Source organism: Nicotiana tabacum, chromosome 18 (genome assembly GCF_000715075.1).
Source record: "Nicotiana tabacum cultivar K326 chromosome 18, ASM71507v2, whole genome shotgun sequence".
NCBI lineage: Eukaryota > Viridiplantae > Streptophyta > Magnoliopsida > Solanales > Solanaceae > Nicotiana > Nicotiana tabacum.
Genome location: NC_134097.1, coordinates 154865326 through 154883975, shown reverse-complemented (window position 1 = coordinate 154883975; position 18650 = coordinate 154865326). Strand labels below are relative to the sequence as shown.

Here is an 18650-nt window from a genome sequence, read left to right as displayed (position 1 = left end):
CTACACTCTGTGCATTTTTGGTGCACAGATCAGGGAGCAGCTTACGGACCGCAGCAGTAAGACTTCTGGGAGCTATCTTCAGTCCAGGGACTCTCGAGGTAGCCTAGCTGGCGTTCGCAGGCCGAAGTCCCTTTCCATGTTTTTCTTTGTTTGTTTATCTTGTATCAGACAAACATGATGTATTTTCCCTTCAGACATTGATTGTAGTATTCTGTAGTAGTCCGTGAGCTAGTGACACCAGATCTTGGGTAGTGATGTGTATTATACTTCCGCACTTTTGGTTTTCAGTTGCTTTAGATTTAAAGTCTTCCGCTTAGATTTTGTCTCTTTATTATATTGTCTGAAAGAAAGCAGGAAAGGTGTTTTAAATATTTGGCTTGCCTAGATCCGATAGTAGGCGCCATCACGACACCCGATGGTGGGAAATTCGGGTCGTGACAATAATGCACAAAAGCAGGGTGAGAAGGGAAAGTAAAAGGTAAGCCACAGACAACCACCATTTTTGCTAAGTTCTCACGATCTCTATCTTTGTTATATTTGCGTAAAACATGACCAGAAGCAAGGTCAAGTTGTTGTTGAATTTGATTAGAACCAGATCTGCTAGGAGTGTCAGTACTGATGGTAAGATCCATAATTTTTCCGGCTTCTATGTTAGCTTGTATCCATAAAGATTTGTGATCCCTTATTAAGTGTCTACTTAAACCCCCCATCCCACCACTTGTTGTGTGTGCAAATACTTGCTTACATTTTTCACATATAGCACGATGATTGACTTTAGCATTTTTAAAAAAATTCCATACAAGTGATGTTTTGGGACGTTCAGCCTTAGGCTTACCCCTTACAGGGGGTACAGAGGGTAAAGCTCCAGACTGAGATTGACTCTGAGTTGGAGTTTGTGTTGCGGGACTAGTGGGTGTTGCATCTAATTCTTCTTCCTCATTTTCTTCATCCTCAAAAAAAAATATCATTGCCAAATTGTCTTTGTAATGTTTCATGATCTAATTGTTCTCCGACATGAACATCATAAAATGTGGGGGGTTGGAAAAATGAAGTTTCATCAACATGAGTCATTTCATCAATATGCTTTCTAATTCTAAGTCTAGGAGAAGGGTTAGGATTAGGATTACTACTACTTTCACCTTTACTATTTTTTTTACTGCTTTTTAAAAAAATACCAAATACATTTTTAGGTGCCATAATTTAAATACGAAATTAAATTAAAAAAACTAACACAAATATTAAACACACAAATAAAATACGAAAATTAACACGTAAAGTAAACACAAAAATTAAGCACTAAAATGGTACACAAAAATTATATATTAAAATTAGGAGATGGAACGAGTGCACTGTGATTAAATATTGAAACTTGAAGAAATTGCCCAAAATATTGCTCCAAATACTTGATGAATTAATTTGAAGCTTGAACGTTGCTCCAAAAAATTTGCCCAAATACTTGAAAATTGAAACTTGAAAGTTATCACTTGATACTTGATAGTTGATACTTGATACTTGATAGTAACAAAATTGAGAGAATAATATAGAATATAGATAGAATATTAGAATGAAAGAGATTTGAGAGAGAAGATTGATTTTTTGTGGGAAAAAATGAAGAAGAATGGGGGTATTTATAATAGAAAATAGGGCCAAAGTATAATTTAATAAACTTAGGGGTTATATTAAAAGTTGGGGGGGGGGGGGGGGGGGTTAGGGGGTGTTTCGGGGGGGGGGGTGGTAGGGGCTGTTTGGACCATTGGCAACGACTATTTTTGCAATTTAAGCCGTTGCCCAACGGCTAGTTTTTTTTAAAAAAAAAAAACTGGCGGGACGAGACGGGACGAGACAAAACGGGACGGGACAAACGGGACAAAATGGTCGTCCCGTCCCATCCCATGTCCCGTTTAACATTGGCCCATCCCATTTAACTTGAAGCGGGACGGGACGGGACGTCCCGTCCCGTTGGACAGCCATATGTTTTACCCACAATTTAATGTGTTTTTTTCTGTTGTCAAAGATTTGAACAATAAAATTATGTTTTTTTTTGGTCAAAGATTTTAACAATAAAAATAGATAATAATTGGTCAGGTCATGTAGGCCATAGTACGTCGAGTTATTTATTTCGTTATTAAATTCCGTTATGAAGAATATGTTTTTATTAATATACCTCTACTGTGTAATAGCCTGCAAACTACACAAGGGATACAAATCACATAAGGCAAACCCCGTGCGATAGGCTCGACTCAGAATGCATTGAGGGGGGATCGACCCCAAATCATCTGTATGAATGACCGCCCTCCAAAATAATTGGACCATCCTCGAAGGGTTGTTAGTTTATATATTAAAATGTCGAATATTTCAGTTATACATAGGTTGGTTCAAGGGTTCTCATGTTGATCGTGAAAATTAGACAATGTTTGAGTTTATTAAAGATTAAACGCTTGAACTTGATTTAATTGATTACTAAACTAAAATAAAAAAGGTGAAATACATGCCAATTACTATAAAGTCTCGATCTTACAAGTTTTAAGTTTAATGTATTAACTATGTGAAAATTAATAGTAAAAACTAAATGCAAACATCAAACCACCGAAGAAATAATATTGTCTTTCAAAATTATATTATTATTATTATTATTTTTTTTTATTATTTTATTATTTTTTTATTTTTTTTATATTAATGTTAGTTACCAACAACTTTTTACTATGACTAATTTAAGGGAAAATGCACAGTTAGTCACTAATTAGAGATACCTTTACTTTTTAGCCATTGTTTAGAATATATTTATTTTTTAGCTAGTGCTTAATAAATTTTTATCCATCCGGACGAAAATACCCTTGTGCTACACATGGGTGTTGTGCAAATATTAGGGACATGGTGTTCTTAACTTCATGAATATTGTGTAAATATTAAGGACACATTGTCATGTATTTGCATCTTTCGTTGTTACACTTTAGGACATCATGTCCTTAACTTCATATGTGCAGTGTAAATGGTAAGGACATGACGTCCTTAACTCCATGTGTGCAGTGTAAATATTAAGGACATAATGTCCTTAACTTGTATTTACACCTTTTGTTGTTAATTTTTAGGACCTCATGTCCTTAACTTCATATGTGCAGTGTAAATCTTAAAAACATAATGTCCTTAACTTTATGAGTATTGTGTAAATATTAATGACATGGTGTCCTTAACTTCATGAATGATGTGTAAATATTAAGGACAAAGTGTCCTGTATTTGCACCTTCCGTTGTTAAACTTTAGGACATCGTGTCCTTAACTTCATATGTGCAATGTAAATATTGAGGACACGACGTCCTTAACTTCATGTGTGTAGTGTAAATGTTAAGGACACCATGTCCTTAATATTTACATAGCACTTATGAATAAAGGGTAAAAACATCTTTTCGTATTAATTTAATAGAGTAGTGGCTATTTTTTGCGCAGCATTAAAAATACCGAATAAAAACTAAATACAATATTGTTAAAAAGTGATTACCCCACTCCATTTCTACCTAATTTAATGATGTGAGCCCAAGAAATTTATACTATCATTTTTAATTTTGTACATTTAATTTAATGGGAACTATTTTTTAAGGAAGCACAACCTGATATTCTTTTAAGGTAGAGTTTCACGAATTAGAAAGAGAAAGATTTTCATAACATCAAATGAATGAGTACTACAAAAATATCACAAATAGATTCAAAACCTTGAAAATTCAAGAAAATAGGAGGTATGGTCTAGCATTTTTATCCTGTCAGTTTTTTTATTTTTCAATAATCCAATTATACTGATAACTGGCCATTTTGAAAGGGACTGATTATTTAACTCTTTTTGCATGTGATACATGTGATCATCCAATACTTAAAATATCAAATCCTACCTACCATATAGTAACTCTAGTAATTTATCTGTATATATAAATGGGTCATATCTCTTCATTGTAGGACACAAACCACTCACTGAAAAATGGCAACCATGAAAATGCTCCTTACCTTATTGGTGGCTGCAATTTTATTTTGCAGCCACCAACAAGTTGCCACGGCAAGAGAAGTAGTCGTGGCCGATGACGGAAATGAGTTACAACTTTGGCCATGGAAAATTCCATGTTATCTGCCGTGGCCATTCCCGTGGCCACGGCCGTGGCCATGTCCTAGCCCTCCTCCACCACCACCACCACGGCCATGCCCTCCACCACCTCCACCACCATGCCCACCCCCACCCGCCCCGAGTTCGAGCTGCTCAGCTAGTGACGAAGCAAAGATTTACAAGTGCATGTTCAACGAAACTAAAATTGATCCATGTTGCCCAGTATTCAAGAGCACACTTGGTACTAGTTGCCCTTGCTATAAATATGCAGAGAATTTGGGTAATCAAGAGTTAATCGCTCTTCAAGCTTATTGTGACATTGATAGCCCTTGCAAGGGTTTGCAAGTAAGTTCATCTGTAGTTTAAAATTTTGACACACTCATTAAAAAGGGTTATTTAATAATATTAATATTGAAGTATATTTGACTAAATTACCCTTACATTTTCCTTAAAACAAGTGATTAATAATTAAGATAAGTGAGACTTGCTTAGTTGGTAAAGTACCTTTACCCGCGAGCGTCAGGTCCTGGGTTCGAGTCACGCTGGAGGAAAAGTGTGGAAACACTACAAAAAGTAGCCTAGTGCACTAAGCTCCCGCTATCCGCGGGGTCCGGGGAAGTGTCTGACCACAAAGGGCTTATTGTACGCAGCCTTACCCTTTATTTCTGCAAGAGACTGTTTCCACGGGTAGAACTATGTGATCTCCTGATCACAAGGTATCAACTTTACCAAATGACCTCCAACTATAGATCCTCCTAAATTGGGAGGGAAAAAGTGATTAATAATTGTACGTTTCTTTTCTTTTTCAAATTATTTTTCTATATATGTATGTAATGATGCATTATGTTAATTAATTTCAGGTGATTAAGCTGTCCAGGGAGGAAGAGTAAAAATAAAGAAACTTGATATTTAATTCCAGATCTTGTATCAGATGATTTGCTGTTAATATTTCTGTTGAATAGTCTTTAAACTATGGTTTAGTCTACCATGTTTTAAGACATTGTAATTTCTAGGGGTAAACTTGTAATTTTCTGTTTCAAGCAATAGTTTGGCATATCTGTCAAATTCTTAGCAATAATTTTCTGTTTCAAGCTATGTTCTTGTACTCATTTCGCAGCCCAATGTTCTCTACTTTTCTGTATTATCTTCTTTATTTTTTGATTTCTCTAATTTCTTATTTCAAGATAAAATTAACGACAATTTGTTAGAATAAGAAAGATAGGTTACAAATCTGCAACGATTACTGTATAACCTCTTTTTACTTTCTAAATTATAAAGTCGTTTGATTTTGATATATTTGTTCCCCAAATCTTATTTAGTTCCATCAAAATTTTCTTTTGTTTGAATCTTGAAGAAAAAAGAGAGGAAAAATATGATGGAATAGTTAAATAATTAGTTGTGATACCTCCGTTCATAGCCTTGAAAATTTAAAAAAAATGTCAAATAGAAAGTGTTTCTCCCTTATTTAAATTACTCAGCGAATTCAAATGAACAATGATTTTCGAATAAAATATTCATGAAGGAAAGAAAGAAGAAGATTTAACCTAAATAGCAGCCCACCTAATTAACTTAAAATAGCCATTGGATATATAATTTATATATAATATATGTATAATTATATATAGTTAATGTATAATCTATGTATACCAATTAGGAAAGGTAAACATTAAATGTGGTTATTTGTGTAACAATCCCACAAGAAAACAAGGATGGAGAAGTTTGCACTAAATAACAATGCCCGGAACGACGTAGTCAAGACAATGACTGCAGCGACTGGAATATAAAATATTATCACGAGTTGATTGGGTGAAGTGATTAATTCACAGTTGTATGATTGGTCATATAATGCCACATAGATTGAGCGATTCACTAATTTTGAAATTATTGTTGAACTAGTGAATTTGTAAAGACCTTACTTTATTTGTAAAATAATCTATCTATATCTATATCCATCTATTTATCTATCTATATCTATATTATTATAAAAGCACGAATGTTTCACAATAAATATTAAACGACAAAAATATTCTTGAAATATTGTTAGACATCCTCCGAAACATAAATTATTTCTTCAAGAAAATAACAGAATATTGGATAAAATTGTAACTTTAGGTGCCTAAAATATAGGAGTTTGAAACTAACTAATTTTAGAAAATTTAAAGCTGTAACATAATGTGAAATTCTAACATCACACGAATTCACTTGGACAATAACAATGGCCATTTGAATAACTTTGACTGAAATTCTAATTCAATTGCTTTCGGCTGTTCAAACATTATAATAATCAAATACTTGAAAAAGAAATTTATTTCCTTAAAAAATATTAATTCTACTTTGGAAAAGAATTGTAATATTAGACATTGCCTAATTTTAGGACCTTGAGTTCGACTGTAAATTTGCAATAATTTGCTAAAAGAGACTTAATTTAAATAGGAATGGATTAATTTATAGTTTATTATTAAAGGAAAAAATAGGAGGCAAAAGCCTGATACTTATTTTTGGAGTACGATTTACTTATTTTCACATCTTGGTGCTCTTATATGTTTTACATATCATCAGTGCTCTTGTTTCCGGCTTCGAACAGTTGGTATATATAGCACTTGATGTTTTCTCTTTACTTTACTTAGTTTTGCAGCGGAATCTTCAAACAACTTAAGCCTTTATGCATGAACAAAATCAAGTCCTCTACACCGATAACTGTTGGCAGTCAGGTATCGATAGACGATAGAGATGAAAAAGAGCTTAATAATAGATATGTAAATGACCGCTGCAAATTTATTTTACAATTCTGTACTCTTCATGCTAATTTCAGTCAGGTACATTTAAATTATCTATGACGGAATTTTCTTTTTAGAGGTAGACAAAATTACGACATATCATTCACATCAACAAAGTGCTTTTCATGAGCCCTTGGGCCTTGGATGTACTTATTTTGCTCTGTTTTTTCAATTAATAGAAAATATATATTACTTATGTGTTACCCTTTGGTTTCAATTATCACAAATATAAGTAATTATCCGTCAAATTTTTCACGATGTGGCATGAACGAGTCAACTGCTATTGGAACATATAGTTGGTACTTAAAAAGCTTCATAATAACTTCTACATCTAAAAAAGTTGAATTTTATTTTAATTTTTCATTAATTTTATCCACTTCTTATGAATTGATCTAAAACGGTCTCGAAAGCCATGACATAAGAGGTCTTCCAACTCAAAATAGCAAGAGACTCTTAAATTGGTCTTATTTTAATCCAGTGTATTTGCAAATTAATTCGAAGCGAAGAGAGGAAAATATTTAATGCAAATTCTACGGAAATCAACTTAGGAGTCAAAAGCCCATGATTATTGCCGCAAGCATTTTGAAGGTATAATACTTGGATTATATATCATATTTTTCTATTTTTGTTTTGTTTGAAGCAACTGATTATTGAACTTAGTATATATTCACTAACAATTAGTTATAGGGTATCTGCACAATTGATAGTTTATCACCTTTGGAGTGCGTTTTATAATATTTGATACAAAATAATGCGTGCATCGCACGAACATAAAAACTAATAATATATTAAAAGCACGAAAGCCCTTAGAGAAATATAGTTCGCTTTTTCTACCCTTCTTAAGTCAATTTAAGCTGGATAAAATTGTAAATACAAATAAAATTCTTCGTTGGGGGAAAAAATCCGTAGGCTAAAAAGGAAAAGAAAGGAGATAACTAGAAAACTCCTTCTTTAATTAATATCCATAACAAAGAATATTTGAAATTGTAACAAGAAAGATAAAATTGTCGTATGATAATAAAAGGAGAAATGTTATAAATAGAATTTTATTTATGGTGAATGTCTATATTTAGAGAGATTCTATGGTTTATTACTTGGTCGCTAAGTCACCCTCTCCCTATAAATAGAGGGTTCTATTCCATTGTAATTCATCCCAAATCAATAAGAATTCTCTCTCCCTACTTTTCTCTGCAATATTGTTCTTCTTCTTTTATTGTTTTATAATACGTTGTCAGCACGAGACTCTAACCAATTGAGTAGAAGCTTTGAAATTGAGCATAATGATTGTCAATTGTTCCATGAACTTCCTTCATGATTAAATTCTGGATTTAAGGTAAGTATTTTACTTTATTTTTCTCTTTTAAATTCTTGAAATTCTATAATTTGATTTTAAATACAAGCAAAGACAATAAATTCGATTATAACTCTAATGAAGTTAGTAAGAAATTATAACCATTTGAAGTGGTAAAATTTCTATGTCTTGCCATGATCAAGTCATGTATGATCGTGAATACAAGAAGTGAAAACTCGTCCCATTGAATTTGCTTTATTCCTATTCCTTTAAGAGAATGTGGTAGCAATATGTGATAAGTCTGAAAGAAGACAAAATTATTACTATGAATATATCAATGGATATGGAAGTGGTAATAGACGAAATTATAATCGTCATTATTGTGGTAATGAGAACAATAAGGATTCTCAAAATAATCCTTCACTCTGTAAAAGTAATATTTGTCATCGATTTGACATGAGATTTTATAAAGCACATATAAATGATTATGGTCCATTCATGATGTGAATGTGACAACATCTGATTTATGAATACATATTCATTTTTGGAAGAATATGAACGTGCTAGTGGTAGTGAATATACCACACTCACCTCTAGAAGGAGGTTTGAGATGATATAAGAAAATAATGTAATTATTATGGCATAAATGGTCATTGGTGACGTACTTATTTTATGCCAAAGTATTTTGGCATTGTGATTATTAAAGACATCGGTAATGCAAGAAACAGATCTTGCATATAATTTTGACCATAACCATAATGGTATAACTTTCTTCTTCAAAGAGATATTTACCATATGGATGTTGATGAATATGAGGTACTAAAAAATTAATTGAGAACTCTGCAAGAGCCAATTATATTATTTTAGAGAAACACAATTGATTACCAATAAGGTATTGTGTTTGTGATGACCCAAAAGGTCATCACTTGTTTTGAAAGAAAATTCTGCTTTCCGAGGCCTTAAAACCTCTTTCTGCATCACCTCAATTTGCGTGCGCAGTCCATGCACGTAGCAGGAAAGCCAATATGTGAAAATCTGTGAAAAATGATGAATTTTGACTTTAAAATAAATTTAAGTTGACTTCGGTCAATTTTTTGGGTAAACGGATCCGGACCCATGATTTGACGATCTTGGAGGGTCCGTAGAAAAATATGAGACTTTTGGCATATGCCCGGAATCGAATTCCGAGGTCCCAAGCCCGAAAATGAACTTTTTGAAAGAAATTATTTTGCTGAATTAATTATGAAGTAAAGAAGAGAATTTATGTATGAAACCATTGGTATCGGGCCCGTATTTTGGTTACGGAGCCCGTTACAGGTCTTATATATGATTTGAGTTGAACCTGTGAAATTTGGTAAGAAACGGACTTGAAATGATATGAATCGGACCTTATTTGAGAAAATTGAAAAATTTGATGGTCTTAAGAAAATTTCATGATTTTGATGCTAAATTCATAGTTGTTGATGTTATTTGAGAGATTTGAATACACAAGCAAGTTCGTATGATGTTTTTAGGTTGGTGTGCATGTTTGGTTTGGAGCCCCGAGGGTTCGGGTGAGTTTTGGACATGCCACGGAGTAGAATTGGACTTGGAAAAATTGCAGGTTTCAGCTGTTCTGTTGCAAGCCTGCAGGCGAAGCCTGGCTCGCAAATGCGAGGGCTGAGTCACAAATGCGAACTAGCCCAGGCCAGCCTTCCCTCGCAAATGCGATGTTCCCCATTTTGGCCAGTCGTCACAAATGCGACAGAATGTTCGCAAAAGCGACTTCGCAAATGTGATAACAGCAGAGTCTGGGTTCGCAATTGCGCACCCTGGTCGCAATTGCGATATCAGAGACTTGTAAATTTACACTTAGACGCATTTTTAACTATTTTTCACATCTTGTCAAAACATAAACTCTCTTGGGCGATTTTCCAAAGAAAACTTCTTCTCCAAATCAATTGTAAGTCATTTCTAACTAGTTTTCTTCAATGTTTAACATCTTTTCACATGATTTCAACTCAAAATCAATGATTTTCATGGGGGAAATTGGGTGTTTTGGGTAGAACCTAGGTTTTTAAAAAATTAGGGATTTGGACCTCGATTTGAGGTCCGATTTCAAAACAGATTATATATTTGGGTTCGTGGGGGAATGGATAGTCGGGTTTTGGTTCGAATCTCGGGTTTTGACCATGTAGGACCGAGGGCAATTTTGACTTTTTGGGTAAAACTTTGGAAAACTTATTTTCATGCATTAGAATTGATTCATTTAGCATTTATTGACGTAATTAAGTAACTTGTTGCTAGATACGAGTGAATTGGTAGTGAAATCAAGAGGTAAAGCGATAAATGAGACTTGAATTGTGTTCGTGGCATCGAGGTAAGTGTTTGGTCTAACTTTAGCTTGAGGGATTAGGAGTCGTATCATATTTGCTATGTATTAATTGTGGAGTACGACGTATAGGCATGGTGACGAGTATCTATACGTCGGTGTCAAGCATGCCCGTGGGTCTAGTGTTGTAATTGTAGTGACTCCGTTGAGATTTAATCCTACTAAAAATGTTGATTATCATTGTTGATTCCTTGCCGGGATGTTATTATTTATGATATTGTCTCCCTTGCTGGGATGTTATTGTCATGACATTGTCTCCATTGCCAAGATATTATTGTTTACGATATTGTTCCCTTGCCGGGATGTTGTTGTTATACTCTTGTTCCCTTGCCGGGAGTCTTTTATGATTGTTGTTGATTTGTAAATGGGATCGGGGGGCACGCCGCCACGGAAATATATGAAATGGAAGTGGGTTGCACGCCTGCAACAAGATATATGACATGGGAGCGGGTTACACGCCTACAATGAGATATATGAAATGGGAGACGTGATATATGAAATGGGAGCGGGTTGCACGCCTGCAACGAGATATATGAAATGGGAGCGGGTTGCATGCCTGCAACGAGATATATGAAATGGGAGCGGGTTGTGCGCCTGCAATGAGATATATGAAATAGGATCGGGTTGCACGCCTGCAACGAGATACATGAAATGGGATCGGATTGCACGCCTGCAACAAGATGTGAAATGAAAGTGAATTCTGCATTTGTTTTCCTTATCCTTGTTAGTAATTGGATTTTGGTTTCTTTATATTCCTCTTGATATTCTGTTGTTATCTGTTATTCCCCGAAGCATGTTTTCCCCCTCCCATCTTTAACTGTAATTATCTGCTTTTATTTTTTCGATGTATATGATTTAACTGCACAGGTTTATTTGGTAGTCTGATCTTAGCCTCATCACTACTTCGCCGAGGTTAGGCTAGGCACTTAACAGCACATAGGGTCGATTATGCTAATACTACACTCTGCACTTTGTGTTGATACTGGCACCGGAGCGTTTGGACAGTAGTGAGGTTGCTGCCTTCAGTCCAACAGGCGACCCGAGGTAGTCCTGCAGGCGTTCGCGGGCCTTGGCGTCTCCTTCTATTATTTCTTTTCTGTTTCTACTTATTCAGAGACAGATTCATGTACTTTTATTTGGACTTTATTTGTAGTAATCTTAGATAGTCTATGAACTTATGATACCAAATTCTGGGTAGATTTGTATTTAGACTTCCGCAGTTTGTATAAAGATAAATTATCAGATTTTGTCTTCCGCTTAATTATTTCCGCTATTTGTATGATATTTAATCATCACTGATAATGGTTTAAACTGGAAAAGGTTAAGTAATTAGAATAATTTAGCTTGCCTAGATTTCACCAGTAGGTGCCATCACGACTCTCGAGGGTGGAAAATCCGGATCGTGACAAGTTGGTATCAAAGCTCTAGGTTACATAGGTCTCACATGTCATAGAAAGCTTAGTAGGGTCTGAGGGATCAGTACAGAGACGTCTGTATTTATCCCCAGAGGCTACGGAGTTAGGAAAAAACTTGACATTTATTCTTTCCTGTCGTGCAGTTTGGTTTCTCAATGCTAATTGAATTTCTACTATGTTCTTTCGCAGATGGTGAGAACACGCGCTTCCTTATCCACTGACAAGCAGCCTGAGCCCCCAGTAACAGCTCCTACGAGGGGCAGTGGGCGAGGTCGAGGCCGTGCTAGAGGCCGAGGTAGGGGCAGAGCTCAGCCCAGTGCAGCAACACCAGCGGCGAAGTCTCAGGTTGACTTTGATGATGAGGTTCCGGCCCATGCAGTTCTGGTGGGCCCAGCTCAGGTCCCAGAGGGTTTTATTGCTACCTAGTACTCCAGGATGCTCTCTTCCGTCTTGTGGGCCTTATGGAGGGCGTTACCCGGACATGCTTGCTTCCTGTAGCACCAGCCATCTCTTAGGCTGGAGGAGGAGCCCAGACTCCGGCTACTTGCACCCTGGCTCACCAGTTTTAGACTCCAGCAGCTCAACCAGTTAGAGCAGTTCAACGGGTATGGTAGCTCAGACCGATGATGGAGCAGCTATGTCTGCCGATGCTTTGTGGAGATTGGATAGGTTCACCAAGCTCTTCACTACTACTTTCAGCGGTGCATCTTTTGAGGATCCCCAGGATTATCTAGACAGCTATCATGAGGTTCTTAGGAACATGGGGATAGTGGAGACCAATGGGGTCGACTTTGCTACTTTCTGCCTGTCTGGATCCGCCAAGACTTGGTGGAGAGATTATTGTTTGGCTAGGCCAACCGGATCACCAGCTTTGACTTGGGAGCAGTTTACTCAGCTATTTCTGGAGAAGTTTCTCCCTATCACTCAGCGAGAGATATATCGTAGGCAGTTTGAGCGTCTCCAGCAGGGTTCTATGACCATTACCCAGTATGAGACCAGATTCATCGACTTGGCTCGTCATGATCTTATCATACTTCCCACCGAGAGAGAGAGAGAGAGAGTGAGGAGGTTCATTGAGGGACTTATTCAGCGGATTCGACTTCAGATGGCTAGGGAGACAGGGAGTGAGATTTCTTTTCAGGAGGCGGCCAATGTGGCCAGGAGAGTGAAAATGGTTCTATCCAGGGAGGTGGTCAGGGGTCTGACAAGAGGCCTCGTCATTCAGGCAGATTTAGTGGCGCCTCGTCTGGAGGCAGGGATTCGTATGGTAGAGGCCATCCTCCTAAGCCTTTTTAGTCAGCACTTCAGGTATCTCATGGTGTTTCAGGTGGTCGTGGTTCTCATATGTAGTATTCTGATCAGCAGTCCTACAGTGCACCACTAGCTTCTATCAGTGCACCGCCGCTTCAGAGTTTTTAGGGTCGTCAGCCCCAGCCACCGAAGGCTTGTTTTACTTGTGGTGACACGAGGCACATTGCTAGATATTACCCTCGAGCACCGAGCAGTTCTTAGCAATAGGGTTCCCGTGCTATGGTACTGGAACCAGGTGTTCCACCGCCCACTCTGCCAGCTAGGGGTGGGGGTAGAGGTGCTAGAGGTGGAGGTAGAGGTATTATAGGTAGAGGTCAGACAACTAGAGGTGGAGGTCAGCCAGCAGCAGGCCATCCCAAAGATGTAGTTCAGGGTGGTGGGGCCCAGCCTCGATGTTATGCTCTTCCAGCTAGGTTTGAGGCTGAGGCTTCCAATGCAGTCATCACAGGTACTATTCTGGTTTGTGGTAAAGATGCTTCAGTAGTTCTATATACTCATATGTGTCATCTTATTTTGCGCCGTATCTGGTCATGCGTAGTGATTCCTTGAGTGCCCCTGTATATGTGTCTACACTGGTGGGTGATTCTATTGTGGTAGATTGAGTCCATCGTTCGTGTATAGTTGTGATTGGGGGTCTCGAGACTCGTGTAGATTTGTTACTTCTGGACACGGTTGATTTTGATGTCATATTGGGGATGGACCTGTTATCACCTTACCATGCTATCTTGGACTGTCATGCCAACATTGTGACCTTAGCCTTGTCGGGTTTACCTCTCTTAGAGTGGAGAGGGACTCCTGGTCATTCTACCCGTAGTGTTATCTCTTACGTGAAGGCTCGGTGTATAGTCGAGAAGGGGTGTTTGGCCTATTTGGCATATGTTTGTGATTCTAGTGCCGAGGTTCTTTCTATTGATTCTGCGGCTGTTGTTCATGAGTTCCCTAAGGTATTTCCTTTAGACCTGCTGGGTATGCCACCCGACAGGGATATTGACTTCTATATTGATTTGGCTCCGGGCACTCAAACCATTTCTATCCTGCCGTATCGTATGGCCCCACCTGAGTTGAAGGAGCAGTTGCAAGACTTGCTTGAAAAATGTTTCATTTGACCTAGTGTTTCGCCTTGGGGTGCGCCGGTGTTGTTTGTTAAGAAGAAAGACGGATCGATGAGAATGTGCATAGATTACCGGTAGTTGAATAGGGTTACAATCAAGAATAAGTACCCATTACCGAGAATTGATGATTTGTTTGATCAACTTCAGGGTGCTAAGGTATTTTTGAAGATTGACTTGAGATCTAGCTACCATCAGTTTAGGATTAGGGCATCCGATGTCCCTAAGACATCTTTCCTTACTCGATACGGGCATTACGAGTTTTTGGTGATGTCGTTTGGGTTGACAAATGCCCCAGCAGCTTTTATGGATTTGATGAACCGAGTGTTCAGGCCTTACTTGGATTCATTCGTGATAGTCTTTATTGATGATATTTTGATCTATTCCCGGAACCGGGAGGAGCACGAGCAGAATCTTAGAGTGGTTCTTCAGACTTTGGGGGATAGTCAGTTATATGCCAAGTTTTCAAAGTGTGAGTTCTGGTTGAGTTCAGTTGCATTCCTGGGTCATGTTGTATCAACAGAGGGTATTCAGGTTGATCCGAAGAAGATTGAGGCAGTTAAGAACTGGGTTATACCAGCATCAGCTACAGAGATCTGGAGTTTCTTGGGATTGGTAGACTATTATTGTCGGTTTGTGGGGGGTTTTCGTCTATTGCAGCCCCAATGACTAGGTTGACTCAGAAGGGTGACCAGTTCAGATGGTCAGATGAGTGTGAGGCGAGCTTTTAGAAGCTCAAAACAACTTTGACTACAACACCGGTGTTGGTTTTGCCCACAGGTTCATGGTCTTATATAGTTTATTGTGATGCATCTCGTATTGGACTTGGTGCGGTGTTGATGCAGAATGACAAGGTCATTGCCTATGTTTCGCTGCAGTTGAAGATTCATGAGAAGAATTATCCGATTCTATATCTGACAGTTGTGGATAATTCGTTTGGCTGTGTGCTGGGGCAGCATGATGTTACGGGCAGAAAGGAGCAGGCTATCTACTATCTCAGCAAGAAGTTCACATCTTACGAGGTTAAGTATACTCATCTGGAAAGGACATGTTGCGCCCTAACTTGGGTGGCACAGAAGTTGAAACATTATTTGTCATCTTACACTACTTACCTTATATCTCGCTTGGACCCGTTGAAGTATATTTTTCAGAAACCCATGCCCACAGGGAGGAGAGCTTTTGGTGGGGATTTTTGGGCTGAAAGTTCCAGTCCCCTTCCTCAAGGCACTTGATGCCCTTTTATAGGTGATACAAGAGGGTTAATCAGATTTTGAGTTTTCTTTTTAGTCCCTCCCCTATTTTCAGTTTAGTCCTCTTATTTCTAACTTGTTACTCAAGTAAGCACCTCTATTGTGCTGAAATGTGCACTAAAATCCTATTCTAGAAGACCCTAGGGTATTCTTCTACCCATGCAATACCTATACTGCCCTTTCATTACTTTGAAATTACTATTTCTATCAGAATTACCCTTTTCCATGCCCAAACTAACCCTAAAAGCTTCTCAAAGTTACTGGTTCTGTATTTGCTTTTAATTTCCTCATCTCTTCTTTCATAGCACCCACATCTATCACCATCTTATATCATCCGAGAAAGGCCAATGTGGTGGTCGATGCTTTGAGTAGGAAGCCAGCCAGTATGGGCAGCTTTGCTTATATTCCGGTCGGTGAGAGACCACTTGCTTTGGATGTTCAGGCTTTGGCCAATCAGCTCGTAAGGTTGGATATTTCTGAGCCCAGCCTTGTGTTAGCTTGCACAGTCGCTCGTTCTTCATTATTGGAGTATATCCGTGATCGACAGTATGATGATCCCCATTTGTGTGTCCTTAGAGACACGGTGCAGTACGGAGGTGCCAAGCATGTTACCTTAGGAGATGATGAAGTTCTGAGATTGTACGGTCGAGTTTGTATGCCTAATGTGGATGGACTCCGAGAGTTCATTTTAGAAGAGGCCCATAGTTCCCGGTACTCTACTCATCCGGGCGCCGCTAAGATGTATCAGGATCTGCGGTAACATTATTGGTGGCGGAGGATAAAGAAGGACATTGTTGCTCATGTGGCTCGGTGTTTGAACTGTCAGCAGGTTAAGTACGAGCATCAGAGGCCCGGTGGTTTGTCCCAGAAGATAGATATTCCTGAGAGGAAGTGAGAGCGTACTACTATGGACTTCTTTGTTGGACTCCCACGGACTCATGGAAATTCAATGCAGTGTGGGTTATTGTTGATAGGCGGTCCAAGTCTACACATTTCATTCCGGTGGCAGTCTCTTATTCTTTCGAGAGGTTAAATGAGATCTATATCCGAGAGATTGTTCGTCTTCATGGTGTGCCCGTGTCTATCATTTCGGATCGAGGTATGCAGTTTATCTCATATTTCTGGAGAGCAGTTCAGCGAGAGTTGGGCATATAGGTTGAGTTGAGCACAACATTTCATCCTCAGATGGACAGGTAGTCCGAGCGGACTATTTAGATTTTGGAGGATATGCTCCGAGCTTGTGTCATTAACTTTGGAGGCTCATGGGATCAGTTTTTGCCTTTAGCAGAGTTTGCCTACAAAACAGCTACCGGTCGAGTATCTAGATGACTCCTTATGAGGCTTTACATGGTATGCGGTGTCGGTCACCAATTGGATGGTTTGATCCGGGAGAGGTTCGATTGTTGGGTACGGATCTGGTGTAGGATGCCTTGGACAAGGTCAGGATTATTTAGGATAGGCTTCGCACAGCTCAGTCTAGGCAAAAGAGTTATGCCGACCGCAAGGTTCGTGATTTGGCTTTCATGGTCGGTGAGTGGGTATTGCTTCGAGTGTCACCTATGAAGGGCATGATGAGATTTGGGAAGAAGGACAAGCTTAGCCCTAGGTTCATTGGCCCGTTTGAGATTCTTGATCGAGTGGGAGAGGTGGTTGACAGACTTGTGTTGCCGCCGAGCTTACCAGCCGTGCATCCAGTGTTTCATGTATCCATGCTTCGGAAGTATCACGTCGATCCATCCCACGTGTTAGATTTTGGCACTGTCCAGTTGGACAAGGACTAGTCCTACGAGGAGGAGCCGGTAGAGCAGGTTCGTCAGTTGAGATCAAATGGTTTACCTTCTGTTCGTGTTCAGTGGAGAGGTCAGCCTACTGAGGCATCGACCTGGGAGTCCGAGTCCGATATGCGGAGCCGTTATCCCTATCTTTTCCCTGACCCAGGTACTTCCTTCTTCTGTCCATTCGAGGACAAACGGTTGTTTTAGAGGTGGAGAATGTGATGACCCAGAAGGTCATCACTTGTTTTGAAAGAAAACTCTGCATTTTGATGCCATAAAAACCTCTTTATGCATCATCTTGATTTGCGTGCGCAGTCCAGGCGCGTAGCCAGAAAGCCAGTATGTGAAAATCTGTGAAAAATGATGAATTTTGACTTTAAAATGAATTTAAGTTGACTTCTTTCAAAATTTTGGGTAAATGGATCCGGATCCGTGATTTGACAGTCCCGAAGGGTCCGTAGAAAAATATGAGACTTGGGCGTATGCCCGGAATCGAATTCCGAGGTCCCAAGACCGAGAAATAAATTTTTGAAAGAAATTATTTTGCTGAATTAATTATGAAGTAAAGAAGAGAATTTATGTATGAAACCATTGGAATTGGGCCCGTATTTTGGTTTCGGAGCCCGGTACAAGTCTTATATATGATTTGAGTCGAATCTGTGAAATTTGGTAAGAAACGAACTTGAAATGATATGAATCGGACCTTATTTGAGAAAATTGGAAAATTTGATGTTGTTAAGAAAATTTCATAATGTTGATGCTAAATTCATAGTTGTTGATGTTATTTAAGAGATTTGAATGCAGGAGCAAGTCCGTATAATGTTTTTAGGTTGGTGTGCATGTTTGGTTTGGAACCCCGAGGGCTCGGGTGAGTTTTGGATAGGCCACAGAGTAGAATTGGACTTGGAAAAATTGCAGGTTTCAGCTGTTCTATTGCAGGCCTGCAGGCTTCACATTTGTGAAGCCTGGCTCGCAAATGCGAGGGCTGAGTCGCAAATGCAAACTAGCCCAGGCCAGCCTTCCCTCGTAAATGCGAGTTTTCCATCGCAAAGGCGATGTTCCCCATTTTGGCCAGTCATCGCAAATGCGATAGATTGTTCGCAAATGGGATAACAGCAGAGTCTGGGTTCGCAATTGCGCACCCTGGTCGCAATTGCGATACCTGTAACCTGTAAATTTACACATAGATGCATTTTCAACCATTTTTCACATCTTCTCAAAACATAAACTCTCTTGGACGATTTTCTAAAAAACACTTCTTCTC

General features: G+C 38.6%; 1 protein-coding gene across 1 annotated transcript; it reads left to right on the top strand.

Moving 5' to 3' along the window:
* Positions 1–3933: 3933 nt before the first annotated feature.
* LOC107786099 (uncharacterized) lies at positions 3934–5165 on the top strand. The gene is made up of 2 exons (XM_075237544.1): positions 3934–4432; positions 4948–5165. Exons 1-2 carry the CDS (start codon positions 3968–3970, stop codon positions 4975–4977), a joined length of 495 nt encoding a protein of 164 aa, XP_075093645.1. The 5' UTR covers positions 3934–3967; the 3' UTR covers positions 4978–5165.
* Positions 5166–18650: the final 13485 nt, after the last annotated feature.